The following is a 21,946-nucleotide window of genomic DNA, read 5'->3' on the forward strand; positions in this document are numbered from 1 at the left end:
TTTCTGCCCTGCACCCAATTTTGCAATAACAGGCTTCAGCCTATTATTTAAGCAACTTTGAAATGTTGCATCACGTGTTACATTTTTCTCATTTCAAAGACCTCATGTATCAATAAATAACCAAAAGTATACTTCTCAATTATTGCGTATTAAAAATGTAGCATTTTCTAGTTTATTTTTATTTAAAATTCAAGGTTAATGTTGTAGTTTAACATCATAATTATTAAGCCAAATGTTTACTATTTTAAGCAGCTATATAAAATCTCTACTCCTCCATATGCTCTTGGATAAGCAGTACCTAAAATATTCCAACAGACACTCGTTTCAGTTTTTAGCCTCTAAACAAAAAAGGAAAATTTCACTCCTGCAGGAGGAGAGAGGTAGGGAGCAGGCACTGATACAGCGCATTACCACACCCACCACATGACAAACCACCTCAGGGTCCCAAATTAGGACCCGAGTGCAGTCGTTCAACAGATGACATCTCAGCACCACACTAGTTCAAATGAAATTGAACAATGTAAGGCTTTTCACAGTGGCTGGAGTGCCAATCCTGCCACCAACCCCCAAGTTTTCCCTGCAAGCTGGAGGACCTACTTAAAGGGCTGGATGCTGGTTTAACGTCATACCCAGGATGGAGCAATTGCAGGTTAAGAGCCTTGCTCAAGGGCCCAGAGGAGTGAAATCACATTTGTCATTTATGGGATTCAAACTGGTGCAGAGTTCCCTAGCCTCAGAGCCGTGACTCCTGTATAAAGAATTAAATGAAAATCGTTTAACAAAGAAAGGTTTACCTGCGTCTGGTGTGTTAAATGTGTACTGACTACTAGAAGAGGAGCCAAGGTCAAGCTCCTCATTAATTCCATTATCCTGGGCAAGACTTTCATTTGTTTCCCACACCACAAGTTCAGGCTCAAGGGTCACAATGTCAGAATGGTCACTTGAAGAACCAAATACAACCTGGTCATCTGGTAGTGTCACATCTGCTTCCTAGACAGACAAGTTAAAAAAAAAAAAAAAAAAAAAAAACATTATTAAGCCATATATAGATATGAGTATTACTAAAAGTACTGAATTTTTTTTTTTTTTTTTAAAAACACACTATACACAAGTTAAAGTCTGTATTGCAAAAAATATTTTTTTACCTCAGAAATGGATAGAGTCCCTTCAATATGACTGCATTCAAAAATCGACTCTGCAGGAGCATGGCTTGTCACTGTTAACATATTTCACACAGATAACATTTTAGATGTGAAAATATAAGTCGGCTATATTACATATCCTTGCTCTACTAAGATTTTCAAGCATATAATGAATATCATACTGTAGAAATGATAACGAGGGGAAAGAAACTGAAAATAATACAGAGATGCACCATGAAATTTTAGTTCCATCAAGTATTTAAAAAAAGAGCATGACTTTAAATTATTCTCAAACCATCACTACAAATATATTTAAGCTCTCTTCTCTTTTCCAGACCTTAATACCTTCACAAGTATCTCAACCTAAAAAGTGATAAAACTATTTTCAAATCCATTTTTCTTTGTTTGAAATTTTCAGTTTCACTGTTATATCAGAAAACAAAGTAAAAATTTTCTTTCTAACTGTTGAAAGAATTTTAGTGACTGTCATGATAAGCAATTGCCCCACGTTTGGGCAAATACAGCTACATCTTCACAATTACAGCACCAGCTAGTAGTCGTATGGCCAAAATATATCATATATGCTATGTAAAATATATTGTTAACTAGGGGGCTCCGCCCCCTGCTCGCTTCGCTCGCCAACCCCTGGTGTTGGGAAATTACAAAGAGCGTGATGTATGAATGAGATATAGTATAGTGTGAAGGTGTAGATGACGCAGATAGGAAGCAAACAATGAAGTGTTTGGCACAGTGTAAAGGTTTATTGGAAAATTTCTTTGTAAACAACATTAGTAGTAAAGATGGTGTCTTGTCCTTGAATGAGTTTTCCTTGGCATGGAGCATTTATGACCTTAACTTTAACGTCAGATGAACGTCGAAGTTGTGAGAAGGCCACATAAAGTTGTCCATGTACAAAAACGGGCTCAGATAGGTAGATGCCAAGCTTGTGCATGGTTTGTCCTTGTGATTTGTTGATGGTCATGGCAAAGGCAGGTTTAATGGGGAATTGTTTCCGTTTAAGTGTAAAAGGTAATTGCAGGTCAGAACTTGTAAGGTCAATTTTAGGAATTAGAACAGTATTGTTAGCATGTGATCCTGTAAGAACTGTTGCTTGAATAACATTGTGTGTCATGGTGTAGACGGCTAAACGTGTACCATTGCATAAACCTTGTTTAGTGTTAAGGTTTCTTAATAGCATGAGTATTGTTCCATTTTAAGGGGAAATTAAGATGGTCATTGTGGCGTAACATTTTTTGTTACGCGGTTTTAGAAGCGCGCCAAGGTGAATTTTTTTTTTTTGATGCGGGTTCGTGTTTGTGGTCCCGTTACTCGAGCCATCTAGTTTTGTATCCGTGATCGTGAATTGATGACTTGTTTGATCTTTATCGTTAGGAATATGGATAAGTAATAAGTAGGATCGAAGTCACTGTTAATATGCGGACTGTTCGTTTCTTCGTATTATCACCAATCAGGTCTCGCGCCTGTATATGTATTGTAGTTCGGTCTCGTGTTGTTTATATGACGTCGTCGCGTATTTTAAGGTGGACTGAATAATAGCTGAGCGCATGGTATGTGGAGCAATAGGTAAGCACTGTCTAAACTCTACTCCTAATAAAAGTACCTTTCCTCCAAAGGGAATATTATTATTCATCAACGCAATGCCAATTGTCCGCGTATTTTAAGGTGGACTGAACAATAGCTGAGCGCATTGTAAGTGGAGTAATAGTTAAGCACTGTCTAAAATCTCCTCCTAATAAAAGTACCTTTCCTCCAAAGGGAATATTATTATTCATCAACGCAATGCCAATTGTCCGCGTATTTTAAGGTGGACTGAACAATAGCTGAGCGCATTGTAAGTGGAGTAATAGTTAAGCACTGTCTAAAATCTCCTCCTAATAAAAGTACCTTTCCTCCAAAGGGAATATTATTATTCATCAACGCAATGCCAATTGTCCGCGTATTTTAAGGTGGACTGAACAATAGCTGAGCGCATTGTAAGTGGAGTAATAGTTAAGCACTGTCTAAAATCTCCTCCTAATAAAAGTACCTTTCCCGCAAAGGGAATATTATTATTCATCAACGTTTGTAGAAGTTTATCAATGGTGTTGAGTAAGTGACTGGATGCCATTGTACATTCATCTATAATTAATAGTGTGGCAAGATGGATGTCACGTGTATTGTTACTGTGCATTGCCATAGTGGATACCGATGTTTCTCTGATTGGGACCGGTATTTGAAATAAGGAGTGACATGTGTTTTTGGAGCCGAGACATTTTTTCTTCCGCGGTTTCAGAAGCGCTTTGTAGGTGCCGACGTGATTTGTGCATATTTGCGTTCTTGATTTGTTTCAGGGTGCAGTGTTCCAATGCAATGTAATATTTGTCCACATACGCGAAAGCAGTATGGGTCATTGCCTTTTGGTGACCTGATATTTACTCCGGTAGATGCAAAATCAAATGAACTATTGAAGGATGTAATGCAGTTCATAAAGTTTTTACTTTCAGGTACTTCGTTAGTTAGAAGCTTCTGTAGATATGCAGGATATGAATGTAAAGGAGGCAGTGTAATTTGACTTTTGTGACAACAACGTGTAAATTCATTACTTGTATTGCCATTTGTCTCTTCAGGGAAGTTAAGTGAATGACAATGATTGCAAATGACATTCATTAATCCCAATGAATTTTCATGAAAAGTGGACTTATTATTGAACTCGCTGTCAGCTAACTGGCGCAATTGTTAGTGTGGTCGTGGGTCTGAATCGTCCTTTTTGTGTACGTTTCGCGTGCTATGTCCGTAGTCTGTCCCGTTTCGTGTCCAGTGGGCTTTGTGTGGCGCTCGCGGCTTTTTTTTTTTGTGTGCTGGGGGCTTGTTGCCTGAGTTTTTATTTCTGTTAGTGGAGGGGGCGTTTGTGTGTCGTGGGGCTGAATAGTCCTTTTTGTGTGCAAACCGTTTCGTGTGCTACGTGTGCCTGCGTGTGACTCCTTTGTTTTTGGTGTCCTAGGGGCGCGTGGCCTCATTTCTTATTTCAGTTACTGGAGGGGGGCTTTGGGTGTCGTGGGTCTCAATCTCTTCTTTGTGTGTGTCCCGTTTCATGTGCAATGGCTTCGTGCGTTTACGTTGCATTCCATCCGGCCGGTTGCCATTGCTTGGGGGGGGGGGGGGGGGGGGGGGGGGGGGGGGGGGGGGGGGGGGCATTTAGTAATATGGATGATTAATATAATGTATTTTCAATATCAAAGCTAGCAAAACTAATTGCCCTCTTGGAATACTAAACCTTTGAACTGAAAAAATTTGCCATATAGACTAGCATGTGACTTTAAAAGAAAAAAACACTTCAAGGTGGTAAAATTCAAAATTATGTTAATAATGAATGAAATCTGCCAGTGTTCTCACTTTAAAAAATGTATCGAAAACTTTATTTTTCTCTTTTAAAAATAATACTGTCACCTTGCCAGTAGTAAACTCTGTTTCTGAATGCTCACCAAATCCCCATCAATTTCTTACCCCTCTACCACCAAATACTGGACCACAGGAACTGGAGGCTATCCTGGTAGTAAATATCCATGACAGAAACCACTCCAGGATGAGACACCAGTCTATTACAGGACATATACAAACACCTTCAACTCAAGCAGAGTATAACAAGGATTATAGAACGATTAGGTTTCAATGGGTTTTCTGCACACATGCTAATGCCAGACATTTCATTAGACACTAAGGAACATACTACAGGAACTCTTAATGATAAAAGAAACTAACTCACATCCTTTAAAAAATGTACTTGAAAACAGTTGTCAAATAACACAGCCAAAAGGACCAAGGTGTAAAATACAAACAGACTATTTTAGTGAACTCTAAGAAGGAGCTATAAACAAAACTGAAGTCTAAGCCAAGGCTGCTGCAAACACTCTCACTTAAATAAATGAGAATCAGAAGGAGGAGAGGAATTATAGTCTGGTGGCTGCGAGGCAAATGAAAATGTCAAACCGCCAAAACAAGATGCACAAGTGTCAAGAATAAAAAGAAAAATATTAAGTATAAAAGGAATGAAGAAAGAATGTTGCACATTTGTAGCCTCTTACTTTTTTAAATAGAAATGAAGATGAAGTGAAATGTAAATGCATCTACAGAATCAGCTTGTCAGTGTTTTAAGAAACATTATCACCTAATTTACCTGAGGATTCATTTAAGTTGCCTTCTATCAGACTAGAGGAATCTACTGGTAGATCAGGTATAACTTCAGTTCCACAGTTTTCAGGTCCAATCGTTTCGATATCAGAACCCTCAAAAAGAAAAGAATAAAATTACACTTTGACAATTATTATATACAGTTTGTGGCTATAGTTGACAAATACTAATTTTCAGTAAGTTATTTTACATCCACAAGATACAACAACAGCATTTATTTATATAGCACATTTTCATACAAAAAGTAGCTCAAAGTGCTTTACATAATGAAGAAAAGAAAAATAAAAGACAAAATAAGAAATTAAAATAAGACGACATTAGTTTACATAGAAAGGAGTAAGGTCCGATGACCAGAGTGGACAGAAAAAACAAAACAAAAAAAAAACTCCAAAAATCTGTAGGGGTTCCAGGCCACAAGACCACCCAGTCCCCTCTGCCTTCTCTATTTCAGAGGTTATTCAGCAAAAGACCAGAACAGTAAAATGAAACAATGCACTTATATAGATATTTTGTCTGGGCCCTTGAAAATAATCTCTACACCTCAGTTTTCTTTGCTTTCTTGCAACCTTTCACAAACTTTACTATTTTACAAAACTAGGAGGCTTTGTGTTCTGCTTGTTGCACTGCGCGTCAATCATTTAAAAGCCTGTACAGCAGCTGTCCTTTTGTCTCACTGCCTTGTCTCGCGGGATGTTTAAGTGTCTCCGAGAAAATCACGTATTGTATCTTTCTATGCCGTCCAAGATTTTTTTTTTTTTTATAATAGAGAGATATCAAATCAATGAAGGAAAGAAAAGAAAATGTCTCAACATGTTAAGAAATATTTGAAGAAAATTGATATATTTAGCAGTTAAAAAAACAGGAAGGCCTAAGAGGAGGTTTATGGATGTGATGAGAGAGGACATACAGGTGGTGGGTGTGACAGAGGAAGATGACGAGGACAGGAAGATGTGGAAATAGATGATCCGCTGTGCCGACCCCAAACGGGAGCAGCCGAAAGAAGAAGAAGCAGTTAAAAAAACAGTGCTTACTATTTTAAGCAATACAGCAAGAAAGCATGTGTAAAAACTACTCAGTCCACACTAAAATATTTCTAACCAGTGTTTTAATATATGAAAACAACATATGCAAGGCACAATACTATTTTTACAATATCTATCCATCCATTCTCTCAGGATTTAGTGAATTAGACTGGGGCTTTATATTGCAATTATTCGTACCAGTGATTGGAGATACGCCACAATATACAGTAGACAAACCGTAAAACAATAAAAGTGTGTTCAAATCTATGGGTGTATGTGCACAGACTAGGCACATTTGTTCTTTACTGTGCCCACATGCGATTGCTCCCAACTCCACCGCTGGCCTGGACTCACACAGCGCTTAACGCTCTGAGTCAAGGGATGTTTTCGTCATGACCATGCAGCTTTGTATAAAGCCAAAACAAGATCTGAAAACAGTGATAGCATGCATGTCAAAATGATTTTACTTATTCTGTGGTTGTTTTGGAGTCGTGTAGGGCAGAATAACGCTCTACCCACTTACAGGTTTATTGAGTATGCAGCACAGCATTTTGCTGTTAATCGTGCTGCACGTACGAGAAGATTTTTACAGTGACAAATTATGTTAAGGGAGGAATGTGCAGATTTTCTTGCCAACTACAATTCACCTTCATGTGTAAGGAGAGAATAAAAACCAATTTTTTTTTTTTTTTTTAAAGATATTGAATGAAATGAGAATTACATATCTGACTTGTCCCATCATTGACGTCATGTCCGTGGCTCAGGCATGCTTAGTGATCACATTGTTCCCGAATACTACTTCCAAGCAGGCCACAGCACAGTACCGTTGGCCTGGGATGGACCGATCACACTAGTCAAACAAACTGGACTTTGCGGGGTAACAAACATGCTCAAGCATGGAACAAATTGCCAGTGTGTCAGGAATGAGTTAGGAATGAAACCCTGTTGAAAGTTTACTTAAGTGTGATAAAAACTCACTTGCTTTCTAGTAATACACACAAGCCACAGCAAAGAAAAGTTAAAAAAAAGTGGCAGAAATTTCCACTGGATTAAAACTATACTCAGTTAACTACTATAGCAACAATTTGAATTTACATGTCAAGTAATAAAACAATAAAATAAGCATTTAAAATAAAAAAAGCCATTCAAGCTTTTACCTCTGTGACAATTGAAATTACACACAATGGTGGAAGAGGGCATTTCTGATCATACATTTTTAAATTTATAATACACAACTTTACTTTCTTTTTATCACCCACTTGATTCATCACATATAATGTGAACAAACAAAAAAATCAAGGAAATGCAGAAAATAGACAACATGAAAACCAAGAGGATAGTGATGAAGATAATCTGAACAGAAAATATCAGTGCTAAGGGATAAGAAGTAGAGAAAGAGACCGCAAGCAAGCTACAGTAGAAGAGGAGGATCTGTTGTTAGAGGTGAAGAAGAAAATCACAAAAGGATACCACATGGAACAGTAAGTGGAGCGGCCAAATGTGAATGATCACTTTTTCAGCATCTTGTCAAAAATCAGGCTACACAATGACAGAAATACATACAAACTGTGCAAAAACCATCTCACTGACCGATTCATTCTTATTGAATAGTAAATAATTCATGCAAACATATAAACTGCTTACCTTTCCATTCCTCTGTGCATGTGTTGTATAAATAGAATCACTGTTTTTTATATTTGTGATCAATATTTTTATATACTGTTTTTATATCAGGGATTAACACATTACTTTATAATGCAAAACAAGAAATACCTCATTGCTGATTATGGTCCATCCACAAGATGATTCTGTGTCACTTGTACTGTCAGACATCCTGCATCTAAATAAAAATAAAGAAGAAATCATTTTGACATGTGAAAGAACAAAAAAATTGAGCACTTTTCAAATGTAAAGCTGTGCTGAACATTGAAAAAACTGACCAGAAGACTGCCATAAATGCCCACAGTACACAAACTGGTGCAACTTCACTGACAGAAAAGAAACTTCTCACCACCCAGTATACCAAAAATCCTTATTGCCACGGCACCTTAAAAGAATTGGTTTAATAGAATCCTCTTTGTCCTCTTAACTTCAAAGACATGAAGAGCATTCCTCCAACCTGCTGCATCTTCCACCAGTGTATGGCATCTTAAATGAGGTGCATGAAGCACAGAAACAAGTTGGGGACATCAATCTAGCAACATCAACAACTTCGTGCCAGCAAAGCAGCGGGTCCAGATGGAGTATCGCCACGACTGACTGAAGGCCTGTGCGTTGGAGCTGGGGAGTCCTCTACAGCACATCTTCAACCTGAGCCTGGAACAGGGGAGAGTACCGAGGCTTTGGAAAACATCTTGTATCACCCCAGTCCCAAAGGTATCGTGTCCTAGTGAGCTGAACGACTTCCGGCCTGTCGCTCTGACGTCACATGCGATGAAGACCATGGAGCGGCTGCTGCTTCACCTCCTGAGGCCACAGGTATGCCACGCCCTCGACCCTCTGCAGTTCGCATATCAAGAGAAGGTGGGAGCAGAGGATGCCATCATCTATATGCTACACCGATCCCTCTCCCACTTGGGACAGAGGCAGTGGTGCTGTAAGAATTATGTTTCTAGACTTCTCTAGCACCTTCAACACAATCCAACCTCTGCTCCTTAGGGACAAGCTGACAGAGATAGGAGTAGATTCATACCTAGTGGCATGGAGCGTGGACTATCTTACAAACAGACCTCAGTATGTGGGTCTCGGGAACTGCAGGTCTGACATTGTGGTCAGCAACACAGAAGCGCCGCAGGGGACTGTACTTTCTCCGGTCCTGTTCAGCCTATATACATCGGACTTCCAATATAACTCGGAGTCCTGCCACATGCAAAAGTTCGCTGGCGACACTGCTATTGTGGGCTGCATCAGGAGTGAGCAGGAGGAGGAGTATAGGAACCTCATCAAGGACTTTGTTAAATGGTGCGACTCAAACCATCTATACCTGAACACCAGCAAAACCAAGGAGCTGGTGGTGGATTTTAGGAGGCCCAGGCCCCTCCTGGACCCCGTGATCATCAGAGGTGACTGTGTGCAGAGGGTACAGACCTATAAATACCTGGGAGTGCAGCTGGATGATAAATTGGACTGGACTGCCAATACTGATTCTCTGTGCAAGAGAGGACAGAGCCAGCTATACTTCCTTAGAAGGCTGGCGTCTTTCAACATCTGCAAGAAGATCCTGCAGATGTTCTACCAGACGGTTGTGGCGAGTGCCCGCTTCTACGCAGTGGTGTGCTGGGGAGGCAGCATTAAGAAGAAGGACACCTCAAGCCTGGATAAACTGGTGAGGAAGGCAGGCTCTATTGTAGGCATGGAGCTGAACAGTTTGACATCCGTGGCAGAGCGACGGACGTTCAGCAGGCTCCTATCAATTATGGAGAATCCACTGCATCCACTAAACAGTGTCATCTCCAGATAGAGGAGCAGCTTCAGCGACAGACTGCTGTCACTGTCCTGCTCCACTGACAGACTGAGGAGATCATTCCTCCCCCAAACTATGCGACTCTTCAATTCCACCCGAGGGGGTAAACGTTAACATTATTCAAAGTTATTGTCTGTTTTTACCTACATTTTAATTACTCTTTAATATTTACTTTTTTTTGTATCAGTATGCTGCTGCTGGAGTATGTGAATTTCCCCTTGGGATTAATAAAGTATCTATCTATCTACATCAGTTAACTTAGTGACTCAGTTGCTGCTGTCAGTCACAGGCTTGTAGATGGGAGTAAGACACGGTCAGATCTGCTTACTTGTACTACTTATATTTAATGGCATTGAAATTTGAATAGAACAGTCCAGTTTGTATGTGTACTATGCTGCACTGTATGTGTACTTTTCTACTTTTATTTTTCTATTTTATTTATTGATCACTCCTATCACTTTATTTTATGTGGATTCGTTCCCTGGACACACTTACTTTTACAACGTGGGCATTGATTTTTACATGCCGAGACTCGCCTATTCAAGTACTCAATTTTGAGCGCTGAGAACAAATACCAGTGCTGGAGTGGTACCCTATTTACCCGACGAGGTAAGAAGACGGTATCATGGCAGCAGAGCGGGCACTAAGCTAAAAATGAAGCGGCTTGCGAGAAAGTGGCGTTTTAAGCCTTCGGTGCCTTCTGTGATTCTGGGGAATGTGAACTCAATCTCAAATAAGATCGACGAAACTGGCTGCGCAGGTGAAAAATGTCAGAACCTACAGAGAATGCAGTTTGTTGTGTTTTTGCGAAACGTGGCTAACTAACACCATCCCAGATGCTAACGTGGTGCTACCTGGGTTTAGCACAGTTAGAGAGGACAGAAATGCAAGTACCTGTGGGAAGCACAAAGGAGGAGGACTCGCTCTCTATGTTAATACACGGTGGTGCAACTCTGGACATGTTAACGTCAAAGTCTCCACTTGCTGCAGGGACATTGAACTGTTGGCCGTAAGTTTGCGCCCTATTATTTGCCCAGAGAGTTTGGACACGTCGTTGTTATTGTATACATTCCTCCTCGGGCGGACATGGAGACAGCGAGTGACATCATCCATTCTGCTGTTGTTAAGTTACAAACGCAGCACCCTGAGACGCTTGTGCTAATCGCTGGAGACTTTAACCATGTGATGCTGGACAAAACATTACCTGCCTTCTCCCAGTATGTGGACTGTAACACCCGGGGAAATAAGACTTGATTTACTGTATGCAGACGTTAAAGAAGCATACAGCGCCACCCCGCTGCCTGCGCTTGGGAAAGCAGATCATAACCTGGTTCTGCTTCAGCCTCACTACAAACCAAAAGTGAGGGTCCTACCTGCAACCACACGATCATTCAGGAAGTGGACCCCGGAGGCTGAGAATACTCTGAGAGAATGTTTTGGAACTACAGACTGGGATATCCTGCAGGGATCACATAGTGAGAACATTGAGGAGGTTGTTGACTGCACTACTGACTACATCAACTTTTTTTTTTTTTTTTTTTCTTTTGTTAAATTGTGAATTTCCCATTGGGATTAATAAAGTATCTATCTATCTGTTTGTTTGTTTTTTCCACAACTCCAATGTACTAATTGAAGCTTCTTTGTTCCAATGCCCCCCTAGTTAAGTCAGCTGCATTCTAGGGTCAGAATGATTCATTCATTATAATATTAGTAGAGAGTGAATCATTTCTTTTCCTGTGGTAATAAATATTAGTCAGGGTGATGAAACTTATCTCCCCAGGCATTAATGTGGACAAATTCAGTCAGAACTTCAATGACTGGATAACAGTGAATAAATAAATGAGGAGATATACTTACTCTTTAACACATGTCAGAGAAATGCAGTAGATAAAAACTGATTTTGAATATTCTATTGTACATATTGCATCCAAGTTGGATTATCTTGTGCAAATTTGTATGCAATATTGTGTACAATCGTATGAATAATTCATTTGAAACACCTTTTATTAAACTTAAAAAATTGTAATACCTAAAATATATTTAAAATATAGTCATTTAAGTCATTTTTACAAACAGATCTAAGAGGTACTTTTAACAACTGATGAATGATCAAGTCATTATAAAGAGGCTTTGCAAAATACATGTTTTAAGAGAGGAGTGCCATGTAAAAGTACAGCATATTTAGGTAAAAGAGGAAGTGAATCACGAAGAAACTGCTTTCTTAATCACCATAAAAAGACAAGCAAGTCAGAATATAGAGTGACTCCACAAATAGAAGGTTACAGGACTCGCTGAGCCATGAAAGGAGCTAACTAAATAAACTGCATTTTCATAAATGCTAAAACTGCAACAATATTAAATATCTAAAAAGCTGAAGTCAAGCAGAATCCAGAAAATAAAGAAATTGTTAAGGACCCAGCAAGCAAGCAGGAAAAAAGCCACTAAACCCATGTTTTTTGAAAATATAGTTTCCGACCTAAACAGAAAAAACTTCCAACATTATTTCTGATTGGAATTAGTTTGTTAATTAGATGTATTTCATTAGATTTTCCATTTTCATTCTAACATACATCTTGCCACCTCTCTAGCAAGGAAGGATAATCAGTATATTGATTGTCACAGCTTCTGGCAGACAAAATTCATGTTTTAAGCTTCACTAGTTTTGTTTTCTTTCAAGATGTCATGTCTAGCTTGTTTTCTTCACAATTTTATTTGTAAAAGAAAAACAAAAAAAAAAATGAAACTCACTGAAATTCTCCGCTAATAGGCTTATTCCATTTGGATACTTACTTTTAATCTCACACATTCAAGGCATTCTTTCCCTTAGCCTTCAAAATTTTGAATATTCTTCTACTTGTAAAACGTGGCTCTTGTTTGTGGACGTGAGTACTGCCTTTTAACAGTTAGCCTTCATATTCTGTCAGGAATCAGGCAGCGAACCTGAAGGACAAACATCTCTAAGTTCCGCACCACTTTTTTACTTGTTGTATACAAACAAATGCATTTCAAGGGTGTACTCAGTCATAATGGTCAAGTTTACTAATGGCACACTTATAAAGTTCATTTTATAGGAATCAGGGACTTGAATTTCTGGTAAATGACCAACAAGATTTGGTTGATGTATGTGATAAAGACATTTCCACTTCTTTATAATATGTTGGCAAGGTGGTGACAAATTCATAACACTAAAATTGGAGGCTAACACCTCTGCTATGGTTAATAAAGTTAACCAGAGACTCTTTGATCTGAAACTGTTAAAAATGACAAGACTGCCACAGGAAGCAATGACCCTTAAGTGTTAGATCTATTAATGTGGTTTTGACCTCCTCTTCATGACTGTCCAAGGAAGAACCGCATGGAAAAAAAAATCAGTAAGTACTGCTTCCAGAATTAAGGCTTGCTACCTCCTCCTCATCTCCACATTTACTCTACTCCACCAGAATAAACTGTAAATCCAGCAGCATCTTATCTGACCCATCAGACTTTGCAAATCCTGTTTATTGTCCTTCCATCTGGTAAACAAGTTAGACTATGAATACGACTCAGAAAAATAAGAAAGAAATCTCATGAGGAAGATGAAAATAATGACATCTATAAGCCAAAATGTGTATTGGGAAATAAATGAGGCAGGTACTATTGTAGGTAAACTAAAGTAGCTAAATTATCAACTACTGCCAAATTATCTGCACTCAAAAAGAAAGTTACTGAAATTACAAAAAAAAAAACACTTGCATTTACACTTGTAAATTAATTATATTTATATTTGTACCTTTAGCAAAAGCCACTGGGATTGACCACTGGCCTCCTTTTGTTTATAGTAGCAACAGTTTTCACTGTTTATGTTCAGCTGTGTGAGTAACACAGTTGTACTTGAAAGTTTGTGAACCCTTTAGAATTTTCTATATTTCTGCATAAATATGACCTTAAACATCATCAGATTTTCACTGAAATCCTAAAAGTAGATAAAGAGAAACCAGTTAAACAAATGAGACAAAAATATTATACTTGGTCATTTATTCATTAAGGAAAATGATCGAATATTACATATTTGTGAGTGGCAAAAGTATGTGAACCTTTGCTCTCAGTATCTGGTGTGACCCCCCTTTGCAGCAATAACTGCAACTAAACGTTTCCGGTAACTGTTGATCAGTCCTGCACACTGGCTTGGAGGAATTTTAGCCCATTCCTCCATACAGAACAGCTTCAACTCTGGGATGTTGGTGGGTTTCCTCACATTAACTGCTCGCTTCAGGTCCCTCCAGAACATTTCGATTGGATTAAGGTCAGGACTTTGACTTGGCCATTCCAAAACATTAACTTTATTCTTCTTTAACCATTCTTTGGTAGAATGACTTGTGTGCTTAGGGTCGTTGTCTTGTTGCATGACCCACCTTCTCTTGAGATTCAGTTCATGGACAGATGTTGTGACATTTTCCTTTTGAATTCTCGGATATAATTCAGAATTCATTGTTTCATCAATGCAGGCAAGCCGTTCTGGCCCAGATGCAGCAAAACAGGCCCAAACCATGATACTACCACCACCATGTTTCACAGATGGTACAAGGTTCTTATGCTGGAATTCAGTGTTTTCCTTTCTCCAAACATAACGCTTTTCTCATTTAAACCAAAAAGTTCTATTTTGGTCTCGTCCACAAAACATTCTTCCAATTGCCTTCTGGTTTGTCCACGTGATCTTTAGCAAACTGCAGACGAGCAGCAATGTGTTTTTTTTGGAGAGCAGTGGCTTTCTCCTTGAAACCCTGCCATGCACACCATTGTTGTTCAGTGTTCTCCTGATGGTGGACTCATGAACATGAACATTAGCCAATGTGAGAGAGGCCTTCAGTTGCTTAGAAGTTACCCTGGGGTCCTTTGTGACCTCGCCGACTATTACACGCCTTCCTCTTGGAATGATCTTTGTTGGTCGACTACTCCTGGGGAGGGTAACAATGGTCTTGAATTTCCTCCATTTCTACACAATCTGTCTGACTGTTGATTGGTGGAGTCCAAACTCTTTAGAGATGGTTTTGTAACCTTTTGCAGCCTGATGAGCATCAACAACTCTTTTACTGAGGTCCTCAGGAATCTCCTTTGTTCGTGCCATGATACACTTCCACAAACAAATGTTGTGAAGAGCAGACTTTGATAGATTCTGCTCTTTAAATAACACAGGGTGCCCAGTCACACCTGATTGTCATCCCATTGATTGAAAACACCTGACTTGAATTTCACCTTCAAACTAACTGCTAATCCTAGAGGTTCACATACTTTTGCAACCCACAAATATGTAATATTAGATCATTTTCCTCAATAAATAAAATACCAAGTTTAATATTTTTGTCTCATTTGTTTAACTGGTTTCTCTTTATCTACTTTTAGGTCTTGAGTGAAAATCTGATGATGCTTTAGGTCATATTTATGCAGAAATACAGAAAATTCTAAAGGGTTTACAAATTTTCAAGCACAACTGTAAATAAAGGTTTGTAGTCTGGGACTCTTTTTCATTAACTGCCTTCATACACAGTTTACAAAATGTCTATTTAAATTCTTCAGTTCACCGTTTGTAGTTGAAGAAAAAAAAAAAAAAGAAAAATATCTGCCATAAAATCCAAATGAATTTTATTCTTGGCCATCACTACAAACTGTAAGGGGTAAGTAACATATAACAAAATATATACATAACATTTTGGGGTGATGCATTCGTTTATAATTGAATGACCCAAATATTGACACTACAAACTATTATATAAAGCAGTATTTTTTTTTATTGCCGATTATGTCTAATAAATACATATCTAAACACCATTTGACCAAACCTTGACTACAGCTAAGATTTGACTTCACAATGAACTAAACACCTTATTATCTACAAATAACTTTTAATGCTAATATTTATGTCTTCAGTGCATAAATACATTATGCTTTTTCAGGTTTCTGAATCACAACTATTACAGTATTAACAGGTAAAATATCTGAATTGTCTGAAGAAATGACATTTTTCAAAAATGTACTATTAAATTTGAACTTATAACTTTTTAAATAAGCCATTAAAAATATTCAAGTCAATAAAGCCATTTCTGAATATGGACGTTTAATTAAGACAAAACCTTTCCGCAACTCAAATGTTAAGACAATTGTCTTTAAAATATGTTAGGGATCAGCAAGTAAACGTTAAAAATTGTTAACTCAATGTCAATTAGTGTGTTTTAATTTTAACCGTCAAAACTGTACACTGAGTGAATATATATATATATTTTTTTTTTTTAAAACATTAGAGTGTCATGGATCACAAAGGCATGTCTTTTGAGACATAAATGCTGTTAATGAAGGAGCTCAATATCACTGAATATGACAAACCGTTTCAGTCTCCACTTGTTTATTTCTAATTGTGGCCTATGACCAGTGAGTGTGTAATCTGTAATAAGAAACATTAAGTACAAGTGTACAGTAGGCCTCTAGACTGTTAGAAAGCAGCACTGCTGGATTAAATAGATTACTAAAGAAAAATAATAATCTGACCTGCAAATTTCTATTCATCCTACTGTTTCATTTTCACATGACAGTAGCAATTACAACATGAGGTAGAGAACAGTAAACATAAATGTTATTTTTTTTATAAGTAAAATTTATTTTTCTACCTTACCACATATTTTAAATATAAATGTGCCATTTTTTAATTCAGTTCACTAAAATTTATTTTTCTACCTTACTACATATTTTAAACATAAATGTGCCATTTTTTTAATTCAGTTGACCAACTTAATTTAGGAATTTAAGAAGGAGCTCCATGCTGGCTCCTTTTTAGGATGTCTTGAGATAAAGAATGCGAAGATGTACATCATACATAATACAAATATACACAATACAAACTGAAAATCATATTACATAAATTAAGATTTCTAAATATGCTTCAGTCTGCCATAAATTAAACTTATAGTCTACACCACAGTGAAAGAAAATTAATTTACACCAGGGAGTACACAGATATCAGAAGCAGTTTTCGTTTTCTCTCTATTACTTACTAATTAATCTCTGCGTTTTAAAAATGTTTACTATTCTTGATTTCTTAATGGTTTTGTCAAAAACAGTATTTAATGCCAAAAATGTGATTTTAAATGAATATGTAATTAAGCTCAAACTTGTGCACAATTCAAAATGTTAAGAAATACCTCTTAATAAAGTAGGCCAAGACATTATTATCCTTTTTGCTTTGCAGTCTGGACGGGTGGCTAAGGTGCTGCAGTGCAAACAAATAGGTGACAGTTTATTGTGTCACTACAAACAAACAAACACTCTGTGTGGCCCTGAACAAGTCAACTGCTCTGCCAGCACCACAACTATAGAAAACATGCATGAGATAGTTAAACAGGATTTTTTTACTTGCTATATAAATCCTCATGGCAAACTCTCACTTGTTTAAGTCTCAATATAACTATTTCATCTTGATATATTTTATGCTGTTCAGACCTGGCTACCATTAATTTATTACATCTAAAAATATAAAATCTATATGCAGCAAAAACTGGAAAAAAAATCACTCTTAGCCATGTACAGTATGTGGGTACATCAAACAGTAAAGACAGTTTGTTTGTATATAAGAACACGATCCCAACGCCATCATACCTACTGCATTGTCAGATGAGTCTAGACATGTCTCACCTATAGCTTGCATTGGAGGTCTGCATTCTACAGTTTTCCACATAATCATGCTAGCTATATTCTGTAAACTGAATGGAAGTGTTCACTAAAATCTCACTTGTATGCTTTTGCTTAGAAGGTTCCAAAACTCTGATCTTAACAGACTGTTAGCACAAAACGAAGAGGCGTCACCACTAATCAAAGAAGCATGTACAAATGGCCTAAAAATGTGGTTTGTGGCTCTTACACTATAATGTAAATACTTAACATCAAACAGCTTAAAAATTGCAAAATGTTTTTAAAGAAAGGGAAAATGTTAAGACATGACTTAAAAAAACATGTTGCGTGTAAATATACCACGTTTGGGAAAAAAGCAAAATAGGAAGGAGGTCTGGATGGAACCGCAGTCAAGTGCACAAATGAACTACACCTTCCATATACCTTCGTGGGTGGATATAACGAACCTGTGTGTGTGAGTGTGCGTGTGTGTGTGGGTGTGTTTGGGAGAAAAAATACAAATCAAGGCAGCACAAATCTATTCTACCTTGGTGGTCCAGAATCTTGCACCCAATGCCCTTCCGTGTTTAGTACACTCACCGAGTAAATTATTAGGATCACCGGATACACCTGCTTATCCGTGCAATTATCTAATCAGCCAATCATGTGGCAGCAGCAGCCCGATGTATAAAAGCATGCAGATACAGATAAGGAGCTTCATTTACTGTTCATATCAAACACCCGAATGGGGAAAAAGTGATTTCAACTATGGCAGGACTGTTGTTGCCCTGACAGGTTTGAGTATTTCTGTAACTGCTGCTCTCCTGGGATTTTAACGCAGAACAGTCTTAAGAGTTTAGTCAGAATAATGAGGAAAAAGCAATAAACATCCACAGTGACTGGCAGTTCTGTGAACACAAATGCCTTGCCGAGGAGAGCATTTATAGGAGAATGGCCAGACTACAGTAGCTCAGATAACCAACTGTGGAGAGCAGAAAAGCATCTCAGAATGCGCAACACGTTGAACCTTAAGGCGGATGAGCTACAACAGCAGAAGACCACGTCATGGTCCACTCCTGTCAGCCAAGAACAGAAAGCTGAGGCTGCAGTGGGCACAGACTCACCAAAACTGTAGAAGACTAGAAGGTACTTGTGTACTAAATGGACGGCACGGACAGCTAGTACCCTTTTCTATTATCGTGACACAAATCAGATTTTCGTTTTTAACATTAGTCACCCAAAGTGGACATTAACATTAGGGACCTATAGGCAACTATGCTCCACCCCCACTAACTTTAAGGTTAGTATTTGTGTTTGGAGTAGGTCAGTCTAATAATTTAAACTCCAAAAATTAAGGAACTGGGGTGCCTCCCCTACAGAGCTCAACACTAGAATGGGTAGGAACTGCCGTCCATTTAGTACAAAAGTACCGACTGGAGAAAAACAAAAGCCCGGCCTGATGAATTTTGATTTCTACTGACGTAAAGATGCCAGGGGTCAGACTTTGACACCAGCATGAATCCGTTCACCCAACCTGCCTTGTGTCGACAGTCCTGGTTGCTGCTGCTGGTGGTGGTGTAATAATAATAATAATGTATTTTATTTATAGGGCACTTTACATTAGCAGTAAATCTCAAAGTGCAATATGGTGTAATGGTGTATAGATTATTTTCTTAGCACATTTTGGGTCTGTCAATACCAATTAACCACTACATGAATGTCATTATCTCTTTGATTATTATTGCTCACCATGTGCATCTCTTCATGGCAATAAACCTACTTATCTTCTAATGGCTACTTCCAGCATGATAATGCACACATCACAAAGCAAATGTTGTCTTAAACTGGCCTCATGAACATGACAATGAGTTCAGTTTTCTTCAGTGACCTTCCCAGTCACCGGATCTGAATCCAACAGAACATCTTTGGGATGTGTTAGACGGGGAGATTCTCAGTATGAATGCGCAGCCAACAAATCTGCAGAAATTGTGTGAGGCACTCACGTCAACATGGTCCACAATCTCAAACGAATGTTGTGAAATCCTTGCCATGAACAACTGAGGCTCTGTCCAGTATTAGTAGTAATTTTCTCAGCGAGTGTACCTTGGTGACCAGGAATCTTGTAATCGGAAACAATACAACTCATATTTAAATTTTTATATGCAGTGCTTCACTTTTCCTGTTTACTATACTGCCTCTTTCCAGAAATTACATAATAAACACAAATAATATATTGACATTTATATTCACAAAAATGTTGAAATAAATTAAAGAGATGAACAAGGTATTCAGCCTTCATAGGCAAGGATTATACAAAGTGAACAAAGGGAGAGCATGCAGATTCCACACAAATGGCAATCACACACTTGAGGTCCAAGACCTGTAAGGATGCATTGCTCCTTGTGACACAAAAGCTCTGTAATTTCAAACTTGATATCAAAGAGTAACATTTTATTTAAAACATAAGTCACACGTATTCTTTAGAAGCAAATAAATAAATCAGATCAAATTTCAGGCATCTCTGCAATCACTGGGGCAGAACTGCCACATGAACAACATTTATGCCACAATTCCTAACTGCCAACTCTTTTTGCTTTTATGTTTCCCTTTTTTAACTAAGGAGCATGGACTGCAGTGGGACTGGCAAGTCTTTTCCACTGAAATGGCCTATTTTTAGTTTTATCCTGGCAAACTGGGTTTCTCCTTACAGTGGGTTTGGCAGACTGTACAATTCAGCTGATCAGGGTGTGTGGTTCTATCCCGACATGGTTCATGTCTCTCCTTGGACATAATGGGATTGTGAATGAGAAAAGTGCTCTTTAAAAAGAAAAAAAAAATCTCACCTGCCCCCCTTTAAATGATTGCTCGTCTCTTACATCAGCCCGCTTTTCAGAAACAAAAAGAAACAAGTCGGCCTCCCTTTTGTATGTTATTGGTGTTTCGGATCCTCCATGATATTAAACTCCTAGAAATGCTTTTAAAACACACTCACGATATTATACTGGAGCAAGATACTTTCTCGAGAAGTGCTAAAGTGCTAAAATGAGTCTATGACATTACTGTACTGCCGAAGAAAAAGTGACTTTGCAAAATATGCCAGCCAGCCAGCCAGAAGGCGCCCATAATTCTCACTTTCTTGCGCACGCCTGTCATTAAACGACTTTACATCTGAAGAAAACAAACATCTCCAGTGCACTCGAGCTGAAGCCCGAATTGCTCTTTCCATGATGTCAGCCTTCACAAAAAGCCGAAGTGTACTGTGCTGGAAGCTTCCTGCCTGCACACACTAATGTTAACGCTGCGTGAGGCGACACGGTCTGAAAACGACACCTGCCACTGCGGAAAACTCTCGGTTATGGAGTACGTCACCGTGATAGTGAGCAGCATGCGGTCAGGTGCCTCCTCAACACAAAATGCTAACTATTTGGAACCTTTACATTTTAGGCCTTTCAAACCCGCTGTGGTGCCGGGTGTTTTTATTTAACTCAAACCGCAAAATTACTCAGCCTTTAAATTTGGAAATGCACACAGTAGTCCACTTGAAAACTCAAATGAGTCGCTGCTTGTATTACGCTTCATGCAAAGACATTGCTACATAAATTATAATTCCATAATTACCTGAGCCCGAGTCTGACAAGTAGTTACGTCTTGACACTTCACCAGCAAAGAGTACCGGCGCAAAGTCTTCATAAAGTGCTGCCAGACGCCTACAGATTGTTGTTGTTTTTTTTTTTTTTGTGGAAACGCCCACAAACGTCATCATGCTCGCTAGGCAGCTACCGTCGTGGATGGCTCATTGATGTTTGGGAAATGTAGTTATTATGAGAGTCCCCAAGCACGCATTTCGATTAGTGGACTACATATTCCATCCAACTGCTGTACAGGAAATGTGAATTCAAATATTCAGCACGTGACTACTTTAGGGCCAATCCCTAATCGTTGCCAGGGGTTACGGAATACAACAATCTAAGTACAATATTGTATATTTGTCGGTCTACACATTAGCCCACGGCGGAGTAAACAGGTAATGCTAAAAATGTTTATTATATAGCTTTATGTATTTTATAGGATCACACAGATTCTTTTGGAAACGTGTATTCCCAAATAATATATTTAATTTGACTTGTAATAGAGGACATTTGACTGATGTATTGCTTGTACTTAAAAAGCGCGTTGCATGATACGTGACCATAGCAACCTGGTGTTTATTTTAGCTTTGTCGGTGAACTTACCTTTGACAAACTAGCGCCTGATTCAATTGTAGGTTGCTGAAACACGCAACTCGGATGTGTGATAATCAGAATTTAAAACAGAAGGAGAATAGATAATGTATTATTGTGTCATAAATTAATTTAAAAAATCTCAATCTGTTCATACATCGAAGTAAGGTCTGTATTAAAATCGAGGCTCTTGTTCAGAAAGCGGGACGCCACTTGGTTGTTTCACACGGTCGCCACTTAGTTATTTCACAATAAATAAGATTAGGTATATAAGTA

The 21,946-nt window shown here is 38.3% G+C and overlaps 1 protein-coding gene across 6 annotated transcripts in view; it reads right to left on the reverse strand.

Annotated features, from left to right (window-relative positions):
- ccpg1 (cell cycle progression 1) overlaps nt 1-21,238 on the reverse strand; it is a 45,342-nt gene extending 24,104 nt beyond the window's left edge. For 5 of the 6 annotated variants that reach the window (XM_028822475.2, XM_028822471.2, XM_028822470.2 and 2 more), the window contains exons 1-5: nt 21,069-21,238; nt 8,126-8,192; nt 5,317-5,425; nt 1,146-1,216; nt 795-990 (exon numbers count right to left, since the gene is read on the reverse strand). In XM_028822475.2, the coding sequence (XP_028678308.2) occupies nt 795-990; nt 1,146-1,216; nt 5,317-5,425; nt 8,126-8,185 (436 nt within the window). In that variant the 5' untranslated portion in view covers nt 8,186-8,192; nt 21,069-21,238. Of the gene's footprint in view, nt 1-794; nt 991-1,145; nt 1,217-5,316; nt 5,426-8,125; nt 8,193-12,605; nt 12,720-21,068 lie in introns of those variants that run through there. The other variant, XM_051920481.1, reaches the window with a different exon arrangement.
- Nucleotides 21,239-21,946: the final 708 nt, after the last annotated feature.

The sequence above is a fragment of the Erpetoichthys calabaricus genome, chromosome 17 (genome assembly GCF_900747795.2).
Source record: "Erpetoichthys calabaricus chromosome 17, fErpCal1.3, whole genome shotgun sequence".
Classification (NCBI taxonomy): domain Eukaryota; kingdom Metazoa; phylum Chordata; class Cladistia; order Polypteriformes; family Polypteridae; genus Erpetoichthys; species Erpetoichthys calabaricus.